This window comes from Arvicanthis niloticus, chromosome 27 (genome assembly GCF_011762505.2).
Source record: "Arvicanthis niloticus isolate mArvNil1 chromosome 27, mArvNil1.pat.X, whole genome shotgun sequence".
Taxonomy (NCBI): Eukaryota; Metazoa; Chordata; class Mammalia; order Rodentia; family Muridae; genus Arvicanthis; species Arvicanthis niloticus.
In genome coordinates, this window is record NC_133435.1 from 15,992,261 (window position 1) to 16,010,290 (window position 18,030).

The 18,030-nt window shown below is 44.7% G+C and overlaps 1 protein-coding gene across 1 annotated transcript in view; it reads right to left on the minus strand.

Moving 5' to 3' along the window:
- Fam81a (family with sequence similarity 81 member A) overlaps positions 1–18,030 on the minus strand; it is a 56,966-nt gene that overhangs the window by 3,443 nt on the left and 35,493 nt on the right. Inside the window, exons 4-8 of the mRNA XM_076926186.1 lie at positions 17,199–17,317; positions 9,665–9,794; positions 6,414–6,520; positions 3,100–3,235; positions 484–670 (exon numbers count right to left, since the gene is read on the minus strand). Of these exons, the coding sequence (XP_076782301.1) occupies positions 484–670; positions 3,100–3,235; positions 6,414–6,520; positions 9,665–9,794; positions 17,199–17,317 (679 nt within the window). The remainder of the gene's footprint in view (positions 1–483; positions 671–3,099; positions 3,236–6,413; positions 6,521–9,664; positions 9,795–17,198; positions 17,318–18,030) is intronic.

An 18,030-nucleotide genomic window follows, 5' to 3' on the forward strand; every position in this document is an offset into this window, starting at 1 on the left:
AACTGACTCCACACACATGTGCTATGTGCACACAGCCAGCTGTGCAGAAGAAGCTCTCAAAAGCGCCTCACATGTACATTGATCTTGGCCATGAACACAAAGAAATCAGCAGGAAGCACTAATGAAAATGTCAATCATGTGCAGGTTAGGCATTGTGTTTGCTGTGTGTCATGGAGGCACTTCATAGACTTCCAATTGAACTGGTTCTTTAGGGCTGGGAGTATAGTTCACTGGTAGCATGCTTGCCTAGCAACTGTGAGGTCCTGAGTTCAATTCCCACCACTGCAATAAGTAAATAAATAAATAAATTTGTTAAAATACTGCACAGCTACTTAGAAAAGCAACTAAGAACAGTTTGCTGACTTTTTTTTTTTTTTTTTTTTTTTTTTTTTGAGCCAGCTCAGACTCAGTTTGAGAGGAGATCTCAGTGAGTGAATAGCTTTTTAGATAAGCAAGCCACATGCACTGTGGGGTCTGGCCTACCAGCGTTAACCTCCGCTTTCATCTCCTTCATGTCCTCGGTCATCTGTAACTCCAGTTTGTTGATCCGCCCATGCACCTTCTCCTCCTCAGGCTTTCTCTGCCCTTCCACGTTCCTCTTCTGACTCTCTTCGATTTTGTCGAGCCTGGCCGACATCTGCCTGAGCTTCTTCTCCATGTCACTGGCTCCCTGGGGTCCAGGAGAAGAATCACACTTGATTATTGCAAAAGAAGAGTGTGCACCTTGTCTCATATCAGCCATAGTACTTAACCCTCTGCAGGGACCAGAATCACAATCACAGTGGCTTCTTGTCCATTCTGTATCCATTCTCAAAGGTCACCCAAGAGTAAAAAAAAAAAAAAAAACTACATTTTATTCTGTCTCCTGAGTGTGGTGTGGGAATGTAATTTAGCCAATGAAGTGTAAGAACAAGTGTATATAACTGCTTTCAGAAAAAGTTAAAGGACACTTGCTATATGTCCTTAATTCTTTCCCCTTCCCTTCTCTTTCTACCATCCAGCCAATGGCTGGAGCACAACCATCTTGAATCATGGCGACAAGTGCTACTCTCTGAGGTGGGCAGAAATCTAACCTAAAAGGATTTCAAGTTACTGAAGACTGACAAGTTCTCAACTCATCTGGGTCCCAAGAATGCACACCTGGATATGTTTCCGTGAGAGAGAAGGAAGCTTCCATCTTAGAGGAGCCACCATTACGATGGAGTTTACTGTTGGCGTAAGTCAATATGAAAACCAAATGGTCAGTCACAGACTCAGAACTCCACAAACATGTCAGGGTGTGTCAAGGCACAGCAAAGAATACAACTGGGGGTGGGCAGTATTCAAAGTAGTGTGGTCCACTATGCCTATGCTTTGTGAAACTCTGCATCCACAGGCTTTAGAGGCCAAAACTATGAGCATCAAGCCTTTCATCAGGTGTGATTTTGCAACATGATCCTGTGATGGCATTGATACAGAGCCTGCGACTCAACAAATGGCTCAGCATCAGGACCTAGCAGTCAGGCAAACCACACCAGCCACTTCTGCTCAGTCAAAGCCCCATGGGAGGAAGCCGAAGCCAGACAAGAAAGAGAACCCAACACAATTTGCCTACCTAGCACTGGCTTCCAAGCCTGCTGGTTTAAAGTGTGATCAATGCAAGGCTTTTTGAAGAAGATTTTTTTTTTTTTTGGTAGTTCTGCAAAAATTAGCTCTTTGAGGGAGCGAGTGGAAGCAGAAGTAGACAGAAAAGGAAATGGCAGATTCTGCTCTGATGCCCTGGCAGGAAGGCACACTCTTGTTACAGTGCATTGGAAAGGACCTGGGGGGAGGGAGGGACAGAGAGCCACTCAACACTGGTGAAAGCAAACACTAGATCATAACATTAAAAACAAACAGAAAAGGGGACACATGGCTCAACAGTTAAGACCTACCACAAGACCTGGATTCAATTCCCAACACCCACATGGCAGCCCACAACTGCCTGTAACTCCAGTTCCACAGGGGCATCACACCCAACAGCCTCACACAAAAGACATACAGGCAGACAAAACAGCAATGCATATGAAATAAAAATAAATAAATCATTAAAAATAAGAACAGAAAAACAGGATCAAGTAAGTAATTGTAGGTTTATTTAGAAATGTGTCATAGACAATCGGGATCGTTAAGGTTTGTGCCTTAAAGCGTTAACTGAAATTTTTAGTTTGTCTTTTGTTAACCAATATAAAACAAAGCACCTCCTGTCTTTATTAAGAATAGGAAGAACAAGGAACGGCAGGGGTGCATGGGGATGGCTGGGTGGCAAAGTTCAAAATTAGCAGATATGATGGTTAGTGTTAATTGTAACAGAATTTAGGATCAGCAGGGAGCCAGGCCTCTGGACATGACTGTGGGGAATTATTTTTATTTGCTTAAGGTGGACAGACCCAACCACTGTGGGCGGCATCATTCCCTGGCTGGGATCCTACACTGTGTAAGTGGGGAAGAGAACTGAGCACTGTGGTCTGTATTCATCCCTCTCTGCTCATGGATACAGCATGGCCAGCTGTGTTACACTGCTGCTGCCTTACTCCCACCATAATGACGTGCGCCTTTCAACAATGAGCCACGGGAAACTTTTTCTTCCTTAAGTTGCTTTTTTTAAAAAAAGATTTATTTATTTATCTTATGCATATAAGTATACTGTAGCTGCCTTCAGACACATAAGATCCCATTACTGATGGTTGTGAGCCACCATGTGGTTGCTGGGTATTGAACTCAGAACCTCTGGAAGAGCAATCAGTGCTCTTAACTGCTGAGCCATCTCTCCAGCCCCTTAAGTTGCTTTTATGAGAGTATTTTCTCATAGCAACAAGAAAAGAAACTAAGAGAACAGGTATGAGAACCTGGGTTTGATGCCCAGAACAAAGGAAAGAAGAGAAAGAGAAGGGGGACACAGGAAAGGAAGAAGACGGAAAAGAGAAGAGGGAAATGGGAAGAAACGTGGAAATTACTCAAAGGCAGGAATAACCGAACGGCTTCGGGAGGTACCAAACAAATGAGTGTTGGTCCCTAGGTGTTGGTCAGACATTGCAGGCCGCCACTGAATCCCTGTTATTGAAAAACATCAACACCTACACTGTTTTCCTTAACAATCAAGGAAAGATGTTCGATTTTCTGTAAAAGTTCTTTCTCTATCCGTTCCTGTTCCTGTTGCAGCCAACTCCGCGCAGATAAAATCTGGTTGCTCAGCTCCTCGACTGTACCTTTAAATCTAAAACATTAAAAAAAAAAAAAAAAAAAAAAAGAAAGAAAAGAAGAGGTGTGCAAACAAGTTGAATATGAAACAGTTTTAAGTAACCTTAAACAATATCAATTCAATGGGAGTGGAATACTTACCTTCTCTTAGGATCTCATTTAACATGAAGTTGGTGCAGGATGAAAGCACGCAACGGAAAAGCACCTAACGCCGCTCCTAGCCATAGGGACCAGCAAAGCAGGTACTGAGGTGACACAGCAGATGCCAGGGGATAATCTTTGCAGTTCTAAGTGTCCATGGTACTCCTAGCTCAGAGGACATATCATGCTTCATCTTTTCAGAATCATCTCCTTTCATATACTCTTCTTCCTTGCCTCTTGTATCTCCCAGGACTAGAGGCTGGCTTTCTTTCTTTCTCTTGTTTTCTATTTTCTTTCTCCATATGAACATAGCCTAATCTAATCCAGTAGGAAATAAACCAGGCATAACAGAGTGGGCCTGCAATCCCAGCCAACACTTGGAAGGCAGAGCCAGGAGGATCCAAAGTTAAAGGTCATAGTGAATTCAGAGTAGCTTGATCTACTTGAGACTTTGTCTCAAAAGAAAGTACCCTTATAATAATCCACTCCTCTAGTCTCCTCCCCTCAAGGATCCTTAAAATAACTATCAATGAATGCTGCTTTCCTTAATCACCTTCTTATTTATATATACATTATTTTATATTTATATTATTTATATTATGTAATGAAACTATAGAATATAGATATATAGATATGTATAGAGGTATAATAGATATAGAAGTATGATTTAAATAATAAAAGGAACACCTATTAGAGTCACTAAAATGTCTATTTTTTGTTTTCTTACATAAAAAGTCTTCACATGTCACTGGAGTACATGGCTGCCTATCTAGAGACCACATTTACTAGCTTCCCTTGCAGCTAGGTATATATAATGGTTAATCTTCTGTGTCATCTGGGAGACACACCTTGGAGCATTATGTGAGGGTGTTTTCAGAGGAAATGAAGAGGGAAGACATACTCTCATGGACTGGGGTCCCATGAATTAAAAAAAAAAAAAAAAGAGGAAGAAGCAGACTGAGTACCAACATTCATCTTTTCAACCTCTGACTATAGATGCAATGTGAGTAGCCATCCTGTGATCCTGCTACCTCATGTTCATCACCATGGTGGATGGTATTCCCTCAAACTGTGAGCCAAACTGTCATCTTCATTACTTGAGTTGCCTTTGTCGGGGCACAACAATGAGAAATGCAATTACAGTGCAGTGCATCAATAAGTCAGGTGATTGGCAGAACATGAAGGAGAGAGCTACATGGTTCTGGTTACATCCTTCAAAACACAGCTGTTGCCCTGGATTTTCCCTCTGTGGAAGCTGGGGAAAAGCAAGGACTGGAGCTGTAGAGGCTCCACACCGAGTCATCAGAGCTGCCCTGTCTGTCCAGGAACACTGACCAGACAACATAGGCAACATGTGGTAGGCAAACTAATACAGCTCGAGACACTGGCTACCACCAGGACTTAGAAGACTCAAGTGCAGCCCAGCCACACCCACACATCACAAAGTAAACATAGCCAGAATGCTATTCTGTGCCTTCCTCTCACAGGACTCTAGTGATTATGTCAGGCTTGCTTCAATGACCCACCCATTTAAAAACCTTCTTTAGGGAGCTGGGCAAAGGGCTCAGTGGGTAAAAACTTTGCTGTGCACGCATGAGGACCTGAGTTCAAATCCTCAGAACCCATGTAAAGCCAGAGGTGGTTTATAATCCCAGCACTCCTGTGATAAGAGGGGAAGCAGACAGGAAACCCCGGAAGCTCTCCGGCCATCTAGCCTGGAGTACACGGTGGTGAATGACCAAAGACCCTCTCTCAAACAAAGTGGGAGGTAAGAGCTAACACCCAAGGGTACAGTCTGACTTTAACATGCCTGCCATGGTGTGCACATCTCTGTGTGTGCACACACATGTACATATAGAAAGAGCTTTTAAAAGGCTTTCATTTTCTTATACTAGGGATTGAACCTATGACCTCAGTCATGCTAGCCAAACACTTTGCTCCTGAACTATATTCCCAGTTCAAGACACAGAAACACACTTGCCAAGTTTATTTTATCTCTAAAAGTTACACATATTCACATGGAGAATTTTGGGGAGCCATTATTTAACCTAACATAACCACAAAGGATAGGTATATTCCTTGAAGCACTATTAATAATAAATAACAGAGAACACTCTGCCTAAGACCTTATCTAACGCTTGGCTATCAGCTCTGTAAACTGTGGACTCTTCAAGACTAAGAACAAGGTCTGTTTTGTTTTGTTTTTTTCTTCATTACTAGATCCAGAGTCTTTAGGCAAGTGCTCCACAAACACACACGAGCAGCCAGGAAGATGACTCAGTGGATAAAGTGCTTGCTGCCCAAACATGAGAACCTGAGTTTGGATGCCCAGAACCCATGTAAAAAGCAAGGCAAGATGGCTTGCATCTATAATCCCAGCACTGGAGAGATGGAAAGACAGATTTATTGGCCAGCTAATCTAACAGAATCAGTGAGAGACCCTGGCTCAAAAATAAAATAAAATAAAAATAAGGTGAGGAGAGGTAGAGGAAGCCGCACAATGTTGATCCTCACCCCCACACACCCATGCACTCATGGGCACATTCAACTCACCCCTGCACATTTACACATGTGCACATACGCATATACACACCAAAATACAACAAATGAACCAAACACACATTGAATGAAAAGACGGGCTATCATTCCAACCTAGAAGCAATCATTATGAAGGAAACCATTTTCTTTAGCTTTTGTTAATATTTTCACTCTGTGTGATAAATAAAACTGGAGAGGTGGGCAGAGGAGATGGCTCAGCTAAGACTCAGTTAAGAGTGCTTGCTGCTCTTCCAGAGGTCATGTGCTCAGGTCCCAGAACCCCTGTCTGGCTGTTCACAACCACCTCAATTCCAGCTCCAGGGGCTCCAACGCCCTCTTCTGGCCTCTGTAGGCACTGCATTCATGTGCACATATTTACACAGACATAAGTAAAAATAAATATTTAAAACAGGCAACGTTTAGCCATATTTTTAAATAAAAGCAAGAGGAAGAAAATGTGAATCTCATGAACTCAGAAAGAACGTGACAAAACCCTTTACAAACTGGTGGCTTACTTAGTGTCCAGGAGCTGGAGCTGGTGGTTGCTGTCTCTGTGGGACATCTTCAGTTTAGTGCTCTGCTCTGAGATGGACAAGTCTACTCTGTTCAAAAGCTGAGAAATCTGGAAAAGAAGATTGAATTATTAAGGTCTCACACTATGTCTTCATGGGCTGTCTCAGAAAACATTTCATATGCTCAGTGCTGGTTAGTCTCATTAAGAGTCACTTTACTACGTCCATTTGGGAGTTCCTTTCCTCTTTCCGTGTGTGTGTGTGTGTGTGTGTGTGTGTGTGTGTGTGTGTGTGTCTGTCTGTCTGTCTGAGTGTGTGTGTCTGCATTTATGTATGTCTCTCTGTGTGTGTGAGTGTCTGTGTCTCTGTGTGTGAATGTCTGTATCTCTGTCTGTGTGTGTCTTTGAGAGTGTGTGTCTGCATTTATGTATGTGTCTCTCTGTGTGAGAGTGTGTCTGTGTATGTGTCTCTGTGTGTGAATATCTGTGTCTCTGTCTCTGTGTGTGTGTGTGTGTCTGCATTTATGTATGTCTCTGTGTGTGAGTGTCTGTGACTCTGTGTGTGTGTGAATGTTTGTATCTCTGTGTGTGTCTGTGTCTCTCTGTATGTGGGTGTGTCTCTGTGTGTGACTGTTTGTGTGTGTGTGCAGGTGCATGTGCACACAGGTGCATATGAAGGCCAGAGGTTAACAGGAGTTTTCTTCCTCAATCACTCTCCACCTTATATTTTGAGGCAGGGTCCTCTCATTGAACATGGAGCTCACCTATTGGCTAGAATAGCCGGCTAATAAGGTCTAAGGACGGCCTGCCTTCTCCCCCACCCAGTGCAGGGTGTGTCACAATGTCCAGCTTTTTAAAAAACATTTTTAGATTATTTTATGTGCATGAGTGTTTGCCTAAATGTATGCATGTGCATCATGTGTGTATCTTGTGTCTGCAGAGGTCAGAGGAGGGCGTCAGATTCCCTGGGACTGGAGTTATAACTATGAGCTTCTGAATGAGTACTGGAAACTGAACTCAGGTCCTCTGGAAAAACAAGTGCTCTTAACTGCTGAGCCATCTCTCCAGCCCCCACAGTGCCTAGCTTTCAATTGGGTGCTGCGGATCCAGGCCCTTGTGCTGGTACCCATGGATGCTTTGACCCTTACACCATCTCCCTAGGGCTCTTTAACTCTTACGCCATCTTTGTAGCCGCTGCCTTTATTTTCTTTCTTACACACCCAGCAAAAATCAAGACAAGGGGCACTGTCAAAATATTCATCAGAAGTGAGTCTAAACTTCAGAGCTCTCTGATGAGAGACCAGCTCCTGCCCAGGGCTGGTCCCTCTACCAGCTGTCAGGGTACACAGCCATCATTACCTTGAACTTCCACCAGCACTATGGCTGCCAGTCCTGGAGGACAGAATTTCTATGGCTTACAAACAAATCAAGTTCCAGATGTACCTCCTGATCAAGCAAAGCCCCACAGAAGACTCTGTGGGTCACATCCCTCCGGTCCTCCACTCCTGGCCTTTGTTTTTATTTGGGTTTTATTTTCACCAAAGCCCAATGTTAAAGTAGTCCTGTATGAAATGATCTCATTTTCTGAAAAGTTAAGTGTTGTTCAACACTCTGACTAAAGATTCATGATATTTGTAAGATGCGGACCTTCATCATCTTCATCATCTTCATCATCATCATCATATCTCTGTTGGGAGATTTCTGTATTGTACTCACCTTAGCCTCCAGGAAGCCTCCCCCCGCCCCCACTTCTGTAATAATCTCATTTTCACTCCCACAGACTCTGCTCCATTATGAGGGACCGTAGTGACAATTTTAGAGTTTTGGTTTCTTTGAAAAACACAGTAATATTACAAGAATATTACTATTGTTTTTATTTGAGTCCCAGGTGTGGGATACTGGGCTGCTCTAAATTGTTCACAGCAGCCAACTATGATTTGCCTCATGCTCTAGCAAGGGTGTGACTTTGCCAGCTGAGATAGTTTCTGGGATTGTGTGACACTGGAACCCTGGGGACGTTTCAAAGGGAATATAAATGTTAGGGCTCTGAGGGGTGGGCTAGGTTGTTGTTTGTTTGTTACAGTTTGTTAAGTGGTCATGCACAAAGAAGAAACAAGTAAAAGAAGAAATGAGAAGTCCTGACAGCGAGATCAAACTTGCCCCAAGGAACTCCACGCCTCTAATCGGCAGGAAGTAATCTAACGATAATGTCAATCCCTGACTTTGCTCAGGGATCTCTTTTCTTTCCCCTCTATCCACTTTCCTCTCGTATCTAGTGTTAGGGGTTCGAAAGGGTGGAAGAAGGCGTAAAGAAGAACCCACAAACCAGCAAAAGACAAGGGGCTGAATCTCGAGCTTCATAAACTCAGGCAAGCAAGCACTCCATCGCTAAGCTACCTCCTTAGCCTTGTCTGTAAATTTTCTTTAACATTTATTTACTTCCTTTGTGTGGATGTGTGTGGATGTGTACACGTCACAGCTCATATGTGGAGATCAGAGGACAACTTGTGAGAGTCAGTTAAGAACACATACCCCTCAGAGTTCAGAGTTCAAACCCTCTTACCTGCCCCAGGCTTCCTGCCCACATGTCAGGCAACTTTTAACCCTTGTAATCCAGCTCCAGGGTCTTCTCTAGGAGGGTGCACACACACACACACACACACACACACACACACACACACACACACACACAAAGGTAATAAAGATCTTAAAAGAAACTGTTCCAAACTAGGGAAATGCTGAGTACTGAGTTTCGCTTTGTGAAGTAAACTATGAATTTCAAGGTAAAAATACCGTAAGTTTCCTTTGCCAGCTGACTGTCTGGCTTTGGCCTAATTGGATCCCATATTCAGACCACTCGATTAATCAGTACACGCAATGAGTCCCGGTCAGTAAAGAACATATTTCCTGAATCAGACACTGGGACAGAGTGCAAAGCGATGGGAGGGCCACTTGCCTGTGCAAGAGGAAGTCTGGGAGGAGTACCGTAGAATTCTGGGGTATAGGAATTGATTTCTGAATAAGGGGAAAGATCTTTCAATTGGCACTGTACCAAAAACTCTCTGTGATCTGGCTTCCAGATTCATGAAGGGCCACTCCAGTGAGACAGAGGAAGGAAGACAGAAAGAGCTGAGGATTTGCATAAACCCGCACTGGGGACCCTAGCTGGCCACTGCTGCAGAAAACAAGCAACACCGTGCTTTTCTGAGCTGAGAACAAACTCCGGCTTCTAAGAGGCACCTGACCTGGCCATACCTGTCCTTCTGCATCTTTGATTTTTGTTTCCAGGATCAGCTTGGCTGCTTGCTGTTCCTTGTTCAAGTGCTGGAGTCCCTCGTAGGTCGTCTTATGCTCTGCGGAGAGTCTGGCTATGCTGGCGTCGCACCTATCCAGGCAAAGGACACATATTCATTAAAGTTTAAAAGCATGTGAAGGAACTGCCTCACATACTATAAAATGTACTGGGAAATGCCAAGGCGCCTCAGAAACTGCACTCCTGGGCTGTGTAGAAGCCTCAGACAGTAAAGCATGTGGAACTGTGTCTGATGCTCAGAATGAATGTAAGAAAGCCAGGTGTGGGGCTGGAGAGATGACTCTGTAGTTAAGAGTATTTACTGCTCTTACAGAGGACTGGAGTTCAGTCTCAAGAATCCACGTCAGGCAGCTCACCATAGCCTATATATACCCCCAGCTCCAGGGATCCAACACTTCTGGCCTCAGCAGACACCAACACTCACATGCACACCTACACATAATTAAGAATAATAAGAATATATATATCTCCATCCATCCAGGTGAGAAGGTGAGCTCTTGGAAGCACTGGGGACGCAGAGACGGGCAGATCTCTCAGGATCACTGGCTGCCAGTCTAGCCTAGTTGGTAAGCTCAAAGCCAGCAAGTGAGCCTGTTTTGTTTTAAAATGGCTGGTGAGATGGCTCAGAGGATAGAGGTACATGCAGCCAGGCCCAACAACCTGAGTTCAATTCCTGGATCCCAAAAGGTGGCAGGAGAGAACCAACCCTCAATAATTGTTCTCTGACTTCCACACTGGCACCATGGCCCGTGCATGCTTGTGTACCTGAAAACCGCATGTTTTACATACATACAAGTTTTGGGCCAGGATGGTTTGATGGGCAAAGTACTTACTGTGCAAACCTGAGGATCTAAGTTCAGTCTTCAGAACCCACATAGTGGAAGAGAGAACTGATTCTACAATGTCATGCACACACACAGACACAGACACAGACACACACACAGAGATACATACACAGAGACACACACACAGACACACACACAGACACATACATAGACACACACACATACACACAGAGTTTGTTTTTTTTTGGTTTTTGGTTTTTAAAGTAGATGGGCTGGACAGATGAAAGAGAGACAGACGGCTCAACAGTTAAGAGCACTGGCTGCTCTACCAGAGGTCATGAGTTCAATTCCCGGCAACCACATGGTGGCTCACAGTCATCCCGTAATAGGCTCTGATGCCATCTTCTGGCGTGTCAGTGACAGTGTGTTCATATACATAAAATAAATAAATAAATAAAAATCGTTTAAAAAAAATGTGGATGGCTCCAGAGAGTAACACCTGAGCTTAACCTCTGGTGCATATACAACGAAAGAGAGCAAGGGACAGAAAGGGAAGGGAAGTAGGTGGGGGGAGTGGAGTGGGAGAGGGGAGTGGGCTGAGGAAGGGGATTGGGTGGAGGAAGGGAAAAAGAAAGGAAGAAACTTAAGTGTCCCTATCCCAAAATGTTTTCATGTATGGTGCCAAGACACTCCAGTGAGGGATAGACCAGACTTCTGACTTAGAACTAAGCATGCAAAAGAATGAACTCGGAACCCTACCTCACACCATGTATAAAAAGCTGCTTCCAGGCTGGAGACAAATCAGTGGCCAAGAACACTTGCAGAGAGATGGAGTTTGGTTGGCAGCACCCACACAGGGCTATGCACAGCTACCTGTAACACCAACTCCAGAGGGCCTGACGCCCTTTTCTGGTCTCCACGGTCATTGCACACATATGGTACACACACACAGTACACATACATGTATACATGGAAAATAAAAATAAATAAATCTCTTTAAAATGCAAACATACAAGACCTCATAAACGAATATCCTCAGCTGTATTTATAGTTTATGATTATATTTTATATATTATTTATAATTATAATATTATAATTTATGATAGATAAAAAAAATAGAAGCAGTATATCTGCTCACAATGTAGTGTCTCTTAGCCACAGAAAGCAATGATGTGCTGACAGGCCACACGCAGATGAAACCCTGAAAACACGACGCTGAGTGTAAGAAGCTTCTCTTAAGTTTGTCTGGGATGATTCTATTTACAGAAAACATGCAGAGAGGCAAATCCATAGAGAAAGAAGGAATTTTGTGATTGCCATAGACAGGGATTGAGGGAAGATGGGATTTCTTTCTGAACTGTTCAAATGTCCTGTGATTAACTACACATAGTAAATATACTAAAACCCACAGAATTGTATGCTTCCAAGTTCTACTTTTAAATATCCTCCCTCCTGTGTGTGTGTGTGTGTGTGTGTGTGTGTGTGTGTGTGTATGCGCACTCGCGCACACACGCTCATGTGTGCAAGCAATGCCTGCTACAGAGTTCAGAAGAGGCTATCAGGTCCCCTGGAACTGGAGTTGTAAGCCATGTGAGTTGACATGGATCCCTGGAAGCAAACTTGGATCCTTTGGAAGAGCAACAAACACTCTTAAGTGCTAAGCTATCTCTCCAGGCCCCTCCTCCAATTGTTTGCTTATGTGTGAATTACATATCATGAACTCTCTTCATAGTGAACAGAAGAGAGATAGTGGAAGAGAGGGAAGGAGAGAGAGGGAGGGAGGGAGGGGGAGCTAGCACTTGAAGGTCTGCGGTGCCCTTTGTGAAGGTTCTAGTATCATCACCTTCTAATTCCCAATTCCCAGGTGTTGGGAGCTTATGCTTTGGCATATGGATATTTTTCCTCTAACCCTCTGCCACCAGGCACACCCACACCCTCTATCGGAGAAGAAAGAGGAAATGGCCACTGAGTTTTGGGAAAATGCAGACCACGTGCCAAACACGGGAGCAAACATTCCAGTAGGAACTGGAAAGTTAATGTGAACTTTGCTTCTGGAAGAAATGAAAAAGAATTTCTGGCTAGGGCCAGAAGGTGCACTGTGCTGAGTGGGGAGAAAGTCCCTCCAAGGAGAGCCTGCCTGACCTAGATTTGCAGGCGAGAAGCAAGGGCCTGCTTGCTGATAATTATATTCCTAAAAGAGCCATCAAAACTACACATCCAAATAGAAATTATATGCCAGCCTAGAAATTTAGTGATACCACTTTAAAAGCTATACTTCTTCAACACAGTTATGCAATCAATGCACAAAAGTCAAAGTCTCGCCAAAGAGCATTTTATCTCACGAGAATTGACTTCAACAGTCTCATTAGCTTTCCAAGAGAGAGACAGATATAGCCACAAAACAAACCCAAAATATCCAGTGCCTAAAACAAACACTCAAGGTGGTTTTAGAATGCAGGTGTTTGTTAACAGCGGAGGGACAAGTTGGGTGGAGAAGCTGATGGATCACGCTGAAGCGGAATGGAAGATTCCAGAAGGCATTTCAAGAGAACTCTTCTTGGTCTAGATACAATGCCATAAAGATGACATCAGTTTTCACTGACTGGCTGAGGTGTTGATAGCAGCCATTTGTGGCCGACTCCCTCTTTGCCTGTTGCACACCTGTGTCCTAAATCTCCACCTGCACCCACAGCAGTGTGACAGTTAATTTGGGTTATCATCTTGACTGGATGCAGGCACTGGGCACACTCATGAGGGGTTTTCCTGATCAGGCAAGTAGAAGTGAGAAGACCCACACTAAACATGGGCAGTGCCTTCCCTGGGCAGCCTGGAAGGGGGCAGGGGGCTGAGAGGAACCTGTGTTGTGTGCCTCCTTGCCTTTGAGCCTCACTAACTAACAGGGTGGGACTGATCTTGCTGATACTGCTACTCCCCCCCCCACCCCCGCCGCCATACACACACACACTGATACCAGCCTCAGGTTTCTTCTGGCTTCTGACGTGGACTAAAGATCCCTGGCTCTTGGGGAATCCTCCAGGCCCTCAGCACCAGGGCTGGGCTGCTGAGGCATCTGGCTAAGCAGCTCCTGGGTCCTCAGCCTTTCCAGCATGGAGATAATACCTGACTACCGGACTATGCTGCATAGACCAATATAATCATTACACACACACACACACACACACACACACACACACACACACAACTATTGGTTCTGTTGCTCTGGAACAGTGACTCTCAGCCTGTGGATCAAGACCCCTTTGGAATCAAATGACTCCTTTACGGGGGTCATCTAAGACGATCAGAAAACACAAATATTCACATTACAATTCATAACAGTTGCAGAACTACAGTTATGAAGTAGCAATGGAAATACTTTTATGGTTGGGGTCAGCACATCACGAGAAACTGAATTAAAGGGATACAGCATTAGGAAGGGTGGGACCACTGCTGTAGAGAAAGACCCTAACAAACACAGTGGCCATGAAAATCCTCAGCTGTCTCCTCAAGTCCCTGCTCCACCTTGTGGCCTCAAGTCCTTCCAAGCCTCCCACCCCCACCTTGTTCTCTGAGCTTTGGGGTTTAAAAGCCAAACAAGAACTCAAGATTTTCCAGTCCTGCCCCAATGACTTCTCTAGATGGGCCATTCATCCAAAGACATATTTGTTGAGTATCTACTGTCTCAACAGGCTCCGGGCACTGGACTACAGAAGTAAATGATACAGAGTCCCACTCTAAGACAATAGAATGACTGGATGGAGCTTAAGTCAGGGGCGGGTGTGTGTGTGTGTGTGTGTGTGTGTGTGTGTGTGTCAGGGTATACTTGCAGAGGAAAAGACATTTGTACTACCCTTTAAAGGTGGACAAGGAGTTGGAAGAGGAAGTTGAAAGGTCCTCAGTGGGAGCCCAGCATGTGCCAAGGCCCTGTGGTAAAAGAACTGGCTTCTGTGGAGATTAACAAAGGTCGAAGGGTATGACCGAAGGGGCAAGACAACAGTAGGGAGGGGTGAGGAGATCAGGCGATGTCCACCGCACAGGGTCAGACTATGGAGACTGAAGGGGGTTCATCCTGCTGGGAACAGCAAGTGACAGGCCAGACATGGTGGAACACACCTGCAACCCCAAGCACTCAGGAGACAGACAGGACAAGATGGTGCAAGGCCTGCTAGAGCTACGGAGTAAGACTCTGTTTCAATTCCAAATAAATAATAATAAAAGGAAGGGGCTGGAGAGGTGGCCCAGAGGTTAAGAGTGCTCACTGCTCTTACAGAGAGCTAGGTTCAATCCCCAGTACTCAGGGTAGCTTCTAACCTCCTGTTTCTTCAGTTCCAGAGGATCTTATGTCTTCTCCTCTCGTCCATAGACTCCTGCATACACATGGTGCATATACACACTCCGGCACACACATGCACATTAAATAAAAACAAAACAGATCAACACACCAGCAAGAAACAGAGAAGAGTAGTCACTCCACCCTTCATCCAATCCTTAGACCCTCCTCCAGCTGCTAACTGTTCTTTATTCTTCAGCTGCCAACACGCATTCCCAGCATACAAGGGACTAGGTGCAGTGATACGTATAGTAAAACCACTATGTCTGGCTTTAAGGGAAATGTATAGTAAGCCTTTGTGTCTGGCTTTGATTGCAATGTTTCAGCAAAGCCTTTGCTATGTTTGGGTCTGTCAGTAGACGCTGAGAAATTGTTTTGCAGCTGTTTGAACCTTGAAGAAATGTCTCTGTAGAGAATCTGTAGTCAGTTCTACCTGAGAGCTTGTAGCTGCACCGACCTTGGTCCTAAGACACTCCTGGCAAACCAGGAATTCTTACTTTTGATTATGGCTAGCCATGGTCAAAAGGGACTGAGATTTGTGTGGGCTGTCTGCTCTCAAAGGCAGCAATGGCAAGATAAGTTTGGTAGCTGGAACCTTTCCCAGGCCCAATTAACCTCGTATGATGTTTGAATAAAGTGACATGTGAGCTAGCTGGGTGTCAGTCTTTTCCAAGAAGGCTGAACCCCTCTGCTCCTTTGAGAAATGAAGTCTCGGCATCTTGGTGAGGTTCTTCCTCTACTACGGCACCTACTGACATCAGTCAATAACTAGGTGCGGTTTCATCACAAATACACCAGTCTGCTGCCTTAATGGTGCCTGGTCTCGGTTGGTCTCTGTTCTTAATCTCATCTCATGCTCCCCTGAGCTCATTGTCACCCCAGTGCTCCCCTGAGCTCATTGTCACCCCAAGCTGGCTGAAAGTGCTTCTTTGCTCCAAATCATCATTGTTAGCTACAGAGTTGTACTGGGCTCTTGAGAGCAGCAGAGGGTGGAAGAGACCCACACATAGCCTGGACAACTTCATCCCATCCAGTTAACAGCAATCCGGAGGGGAGGGCCTCTTGTAACAAACTCTTAAACATCAGGGTGCCCAGAACCCAAGGACCTCGTTAGAAACAGATTCTAATTCAGCAGCTGTGGGGTGTGGGGAGTGAACATTGATCACAAGGTCCCAGGTAAGAGCCAGGAAGAGGTGCAACCCGTAAAAGCACTGCCAAGCCTGATAACTTGATTTTCCTGATACAGGTGGGGTAGAAGGAGAGAGTTGACTTCTGCAATTATCCTCTGATCTTCACACATGTGACTCAGTACACACACCCGTGCTTAAATGCATAAGTGCAACTGTAAATTAAAGACATTTGAAAAAATATCCCAGGTAATCCTGAGGCTCTGGGTTCACGGAATGTACCAAGTAAAGAAAAAAAAATCATCTTTCCACACTGATAGGAAAACACATATTAAAATTCCCAACCTATGGGAAACCAATAATTTCAGGAATTAAAACAAAAATTAATCATAACAAAGATAAACATGTTGAGAAGTAAGCACTGTGTGTTACATGATACAATGACTATGCTATTACATGACCAAATAACGTCCACCAGCAGAGGGCGCTCTCTGATCATTTTCTCCCATGACCACCCAGCCAGTTTCAGAAACGAAAGAAATTATGGTAGGCAGTCACCCAGGGTTGAAGTCTGCCACTAACTTCTATGGTCAAAGCTGGAAGGGGTGTAGTAAAAGAATTTAGTGGAGCTTCTTAACTAAATTGGAGTTCATAAAAAGTCTGGGTATGATGACGGTGGTGGTGGTGGTGGATATAACGTGTGTGTGTGTGTGTGTGTGTGTGTGTGTGTGTGTGTGTGTGTATAAAGGATAACATCACGGAGTTGGTGCCCTCCTTCCACCTCAGGTCAGCAAACTTCCACAGTGAGCACTTTATTTCCTGAGCATCTCAAAGCCAAATAAAAACCGCTCTCAAGGAGTAACATTTGAACACCTGCTGTGCTGGGCAATCTTCCTGGCCAGCTTGACTGAATTCGGAATCAGCTAGGAGACCTCTGGCTTGGCTGTGAGGGCGTTCCCAGAGAAGCGAAACCCAAGAGGGAAAGGCTGCACTGACTGTGGGCAAAGCTGCCTCAGGGGCCGGTGTACCAGACTGAATAAAAAGGAGAAGTCAAGCTTAGCATAACCCATCTCCCTCAGCTGTGACTGTGAACCCCATGAGAACAGTCACCTCATGCTCCTGACGACACATCTTCCCCACCTGGTGGACTGTAGCCTCCGACTGGGAGCCCAAATAACCCTTCCTTCCTCAAGATGCTTCCCTGGGACATTCTGAGGGAAGTCACTGGTACACCTACCTTGCAACTCTTCCTCGGAGATCTCCCAAGCCAGAGAGCTGGCGCATCTCCAGTGTCTTTAAGGCAGAATTAGTTCCATAGCTGATGTTGTCCCTGGCACGGATCTGCTCCTGGAGAACCTAGGTAAACACAAAGGACACTCGGGGTCACTGCCAAATTCACAGGTGTCCAAGGACACTCGGGGTCACTGCCAAATTCACAGGTGTCCAAGGACACTCGGGGTCACTGCCAAATTCACAGGTGTCCAAGGACACTCGGGGTCACTGCCAAATTCACAGGTGTCCAAGGACACTCGAGTCACTGCCAAATTCACAGGTGTCCATTTCATAATTCTGGAAAGTATATGAGTGCTCGATTCATTTTTTTCATAAGACTTTTTTGTTTGTTTAAAACTAAAAATAGTAAGTTTAAAACTATTAGCCCAGGCTGGTCCAGAACTTGCTGTATAGATCAGGCTGGCCTTGCACTCATGGATATCTGTCTATATAAGGGGCTCTTTTTATCAGTGAACTAATGAACCCAGAAGCAGAGAACCAGGAAGCCCAGAAAAAGGCACCACTACCAACTGAGAGTCCCCTAATCCACCAATAAAACTATGTTCTTTTAATTTTTTTTTATTGTCTTTCCTTAGTATGGAAGTGATTTTATTTTCAGAGAAATATCTGCTATGCCATAAGCTGAGTGTAGACATATTTGTTTATTTGTCTTTTGAGACAGTAGCTTCCTGGTGTGACCCAGGTTGGTGTCCAATTTCCCCTCCTGCCTGGGCCACCTCAAGCGTGAGGATCTCAGGATAAGCCACCGTGGCCAGCCAGCTCCTGTTACTTTATTT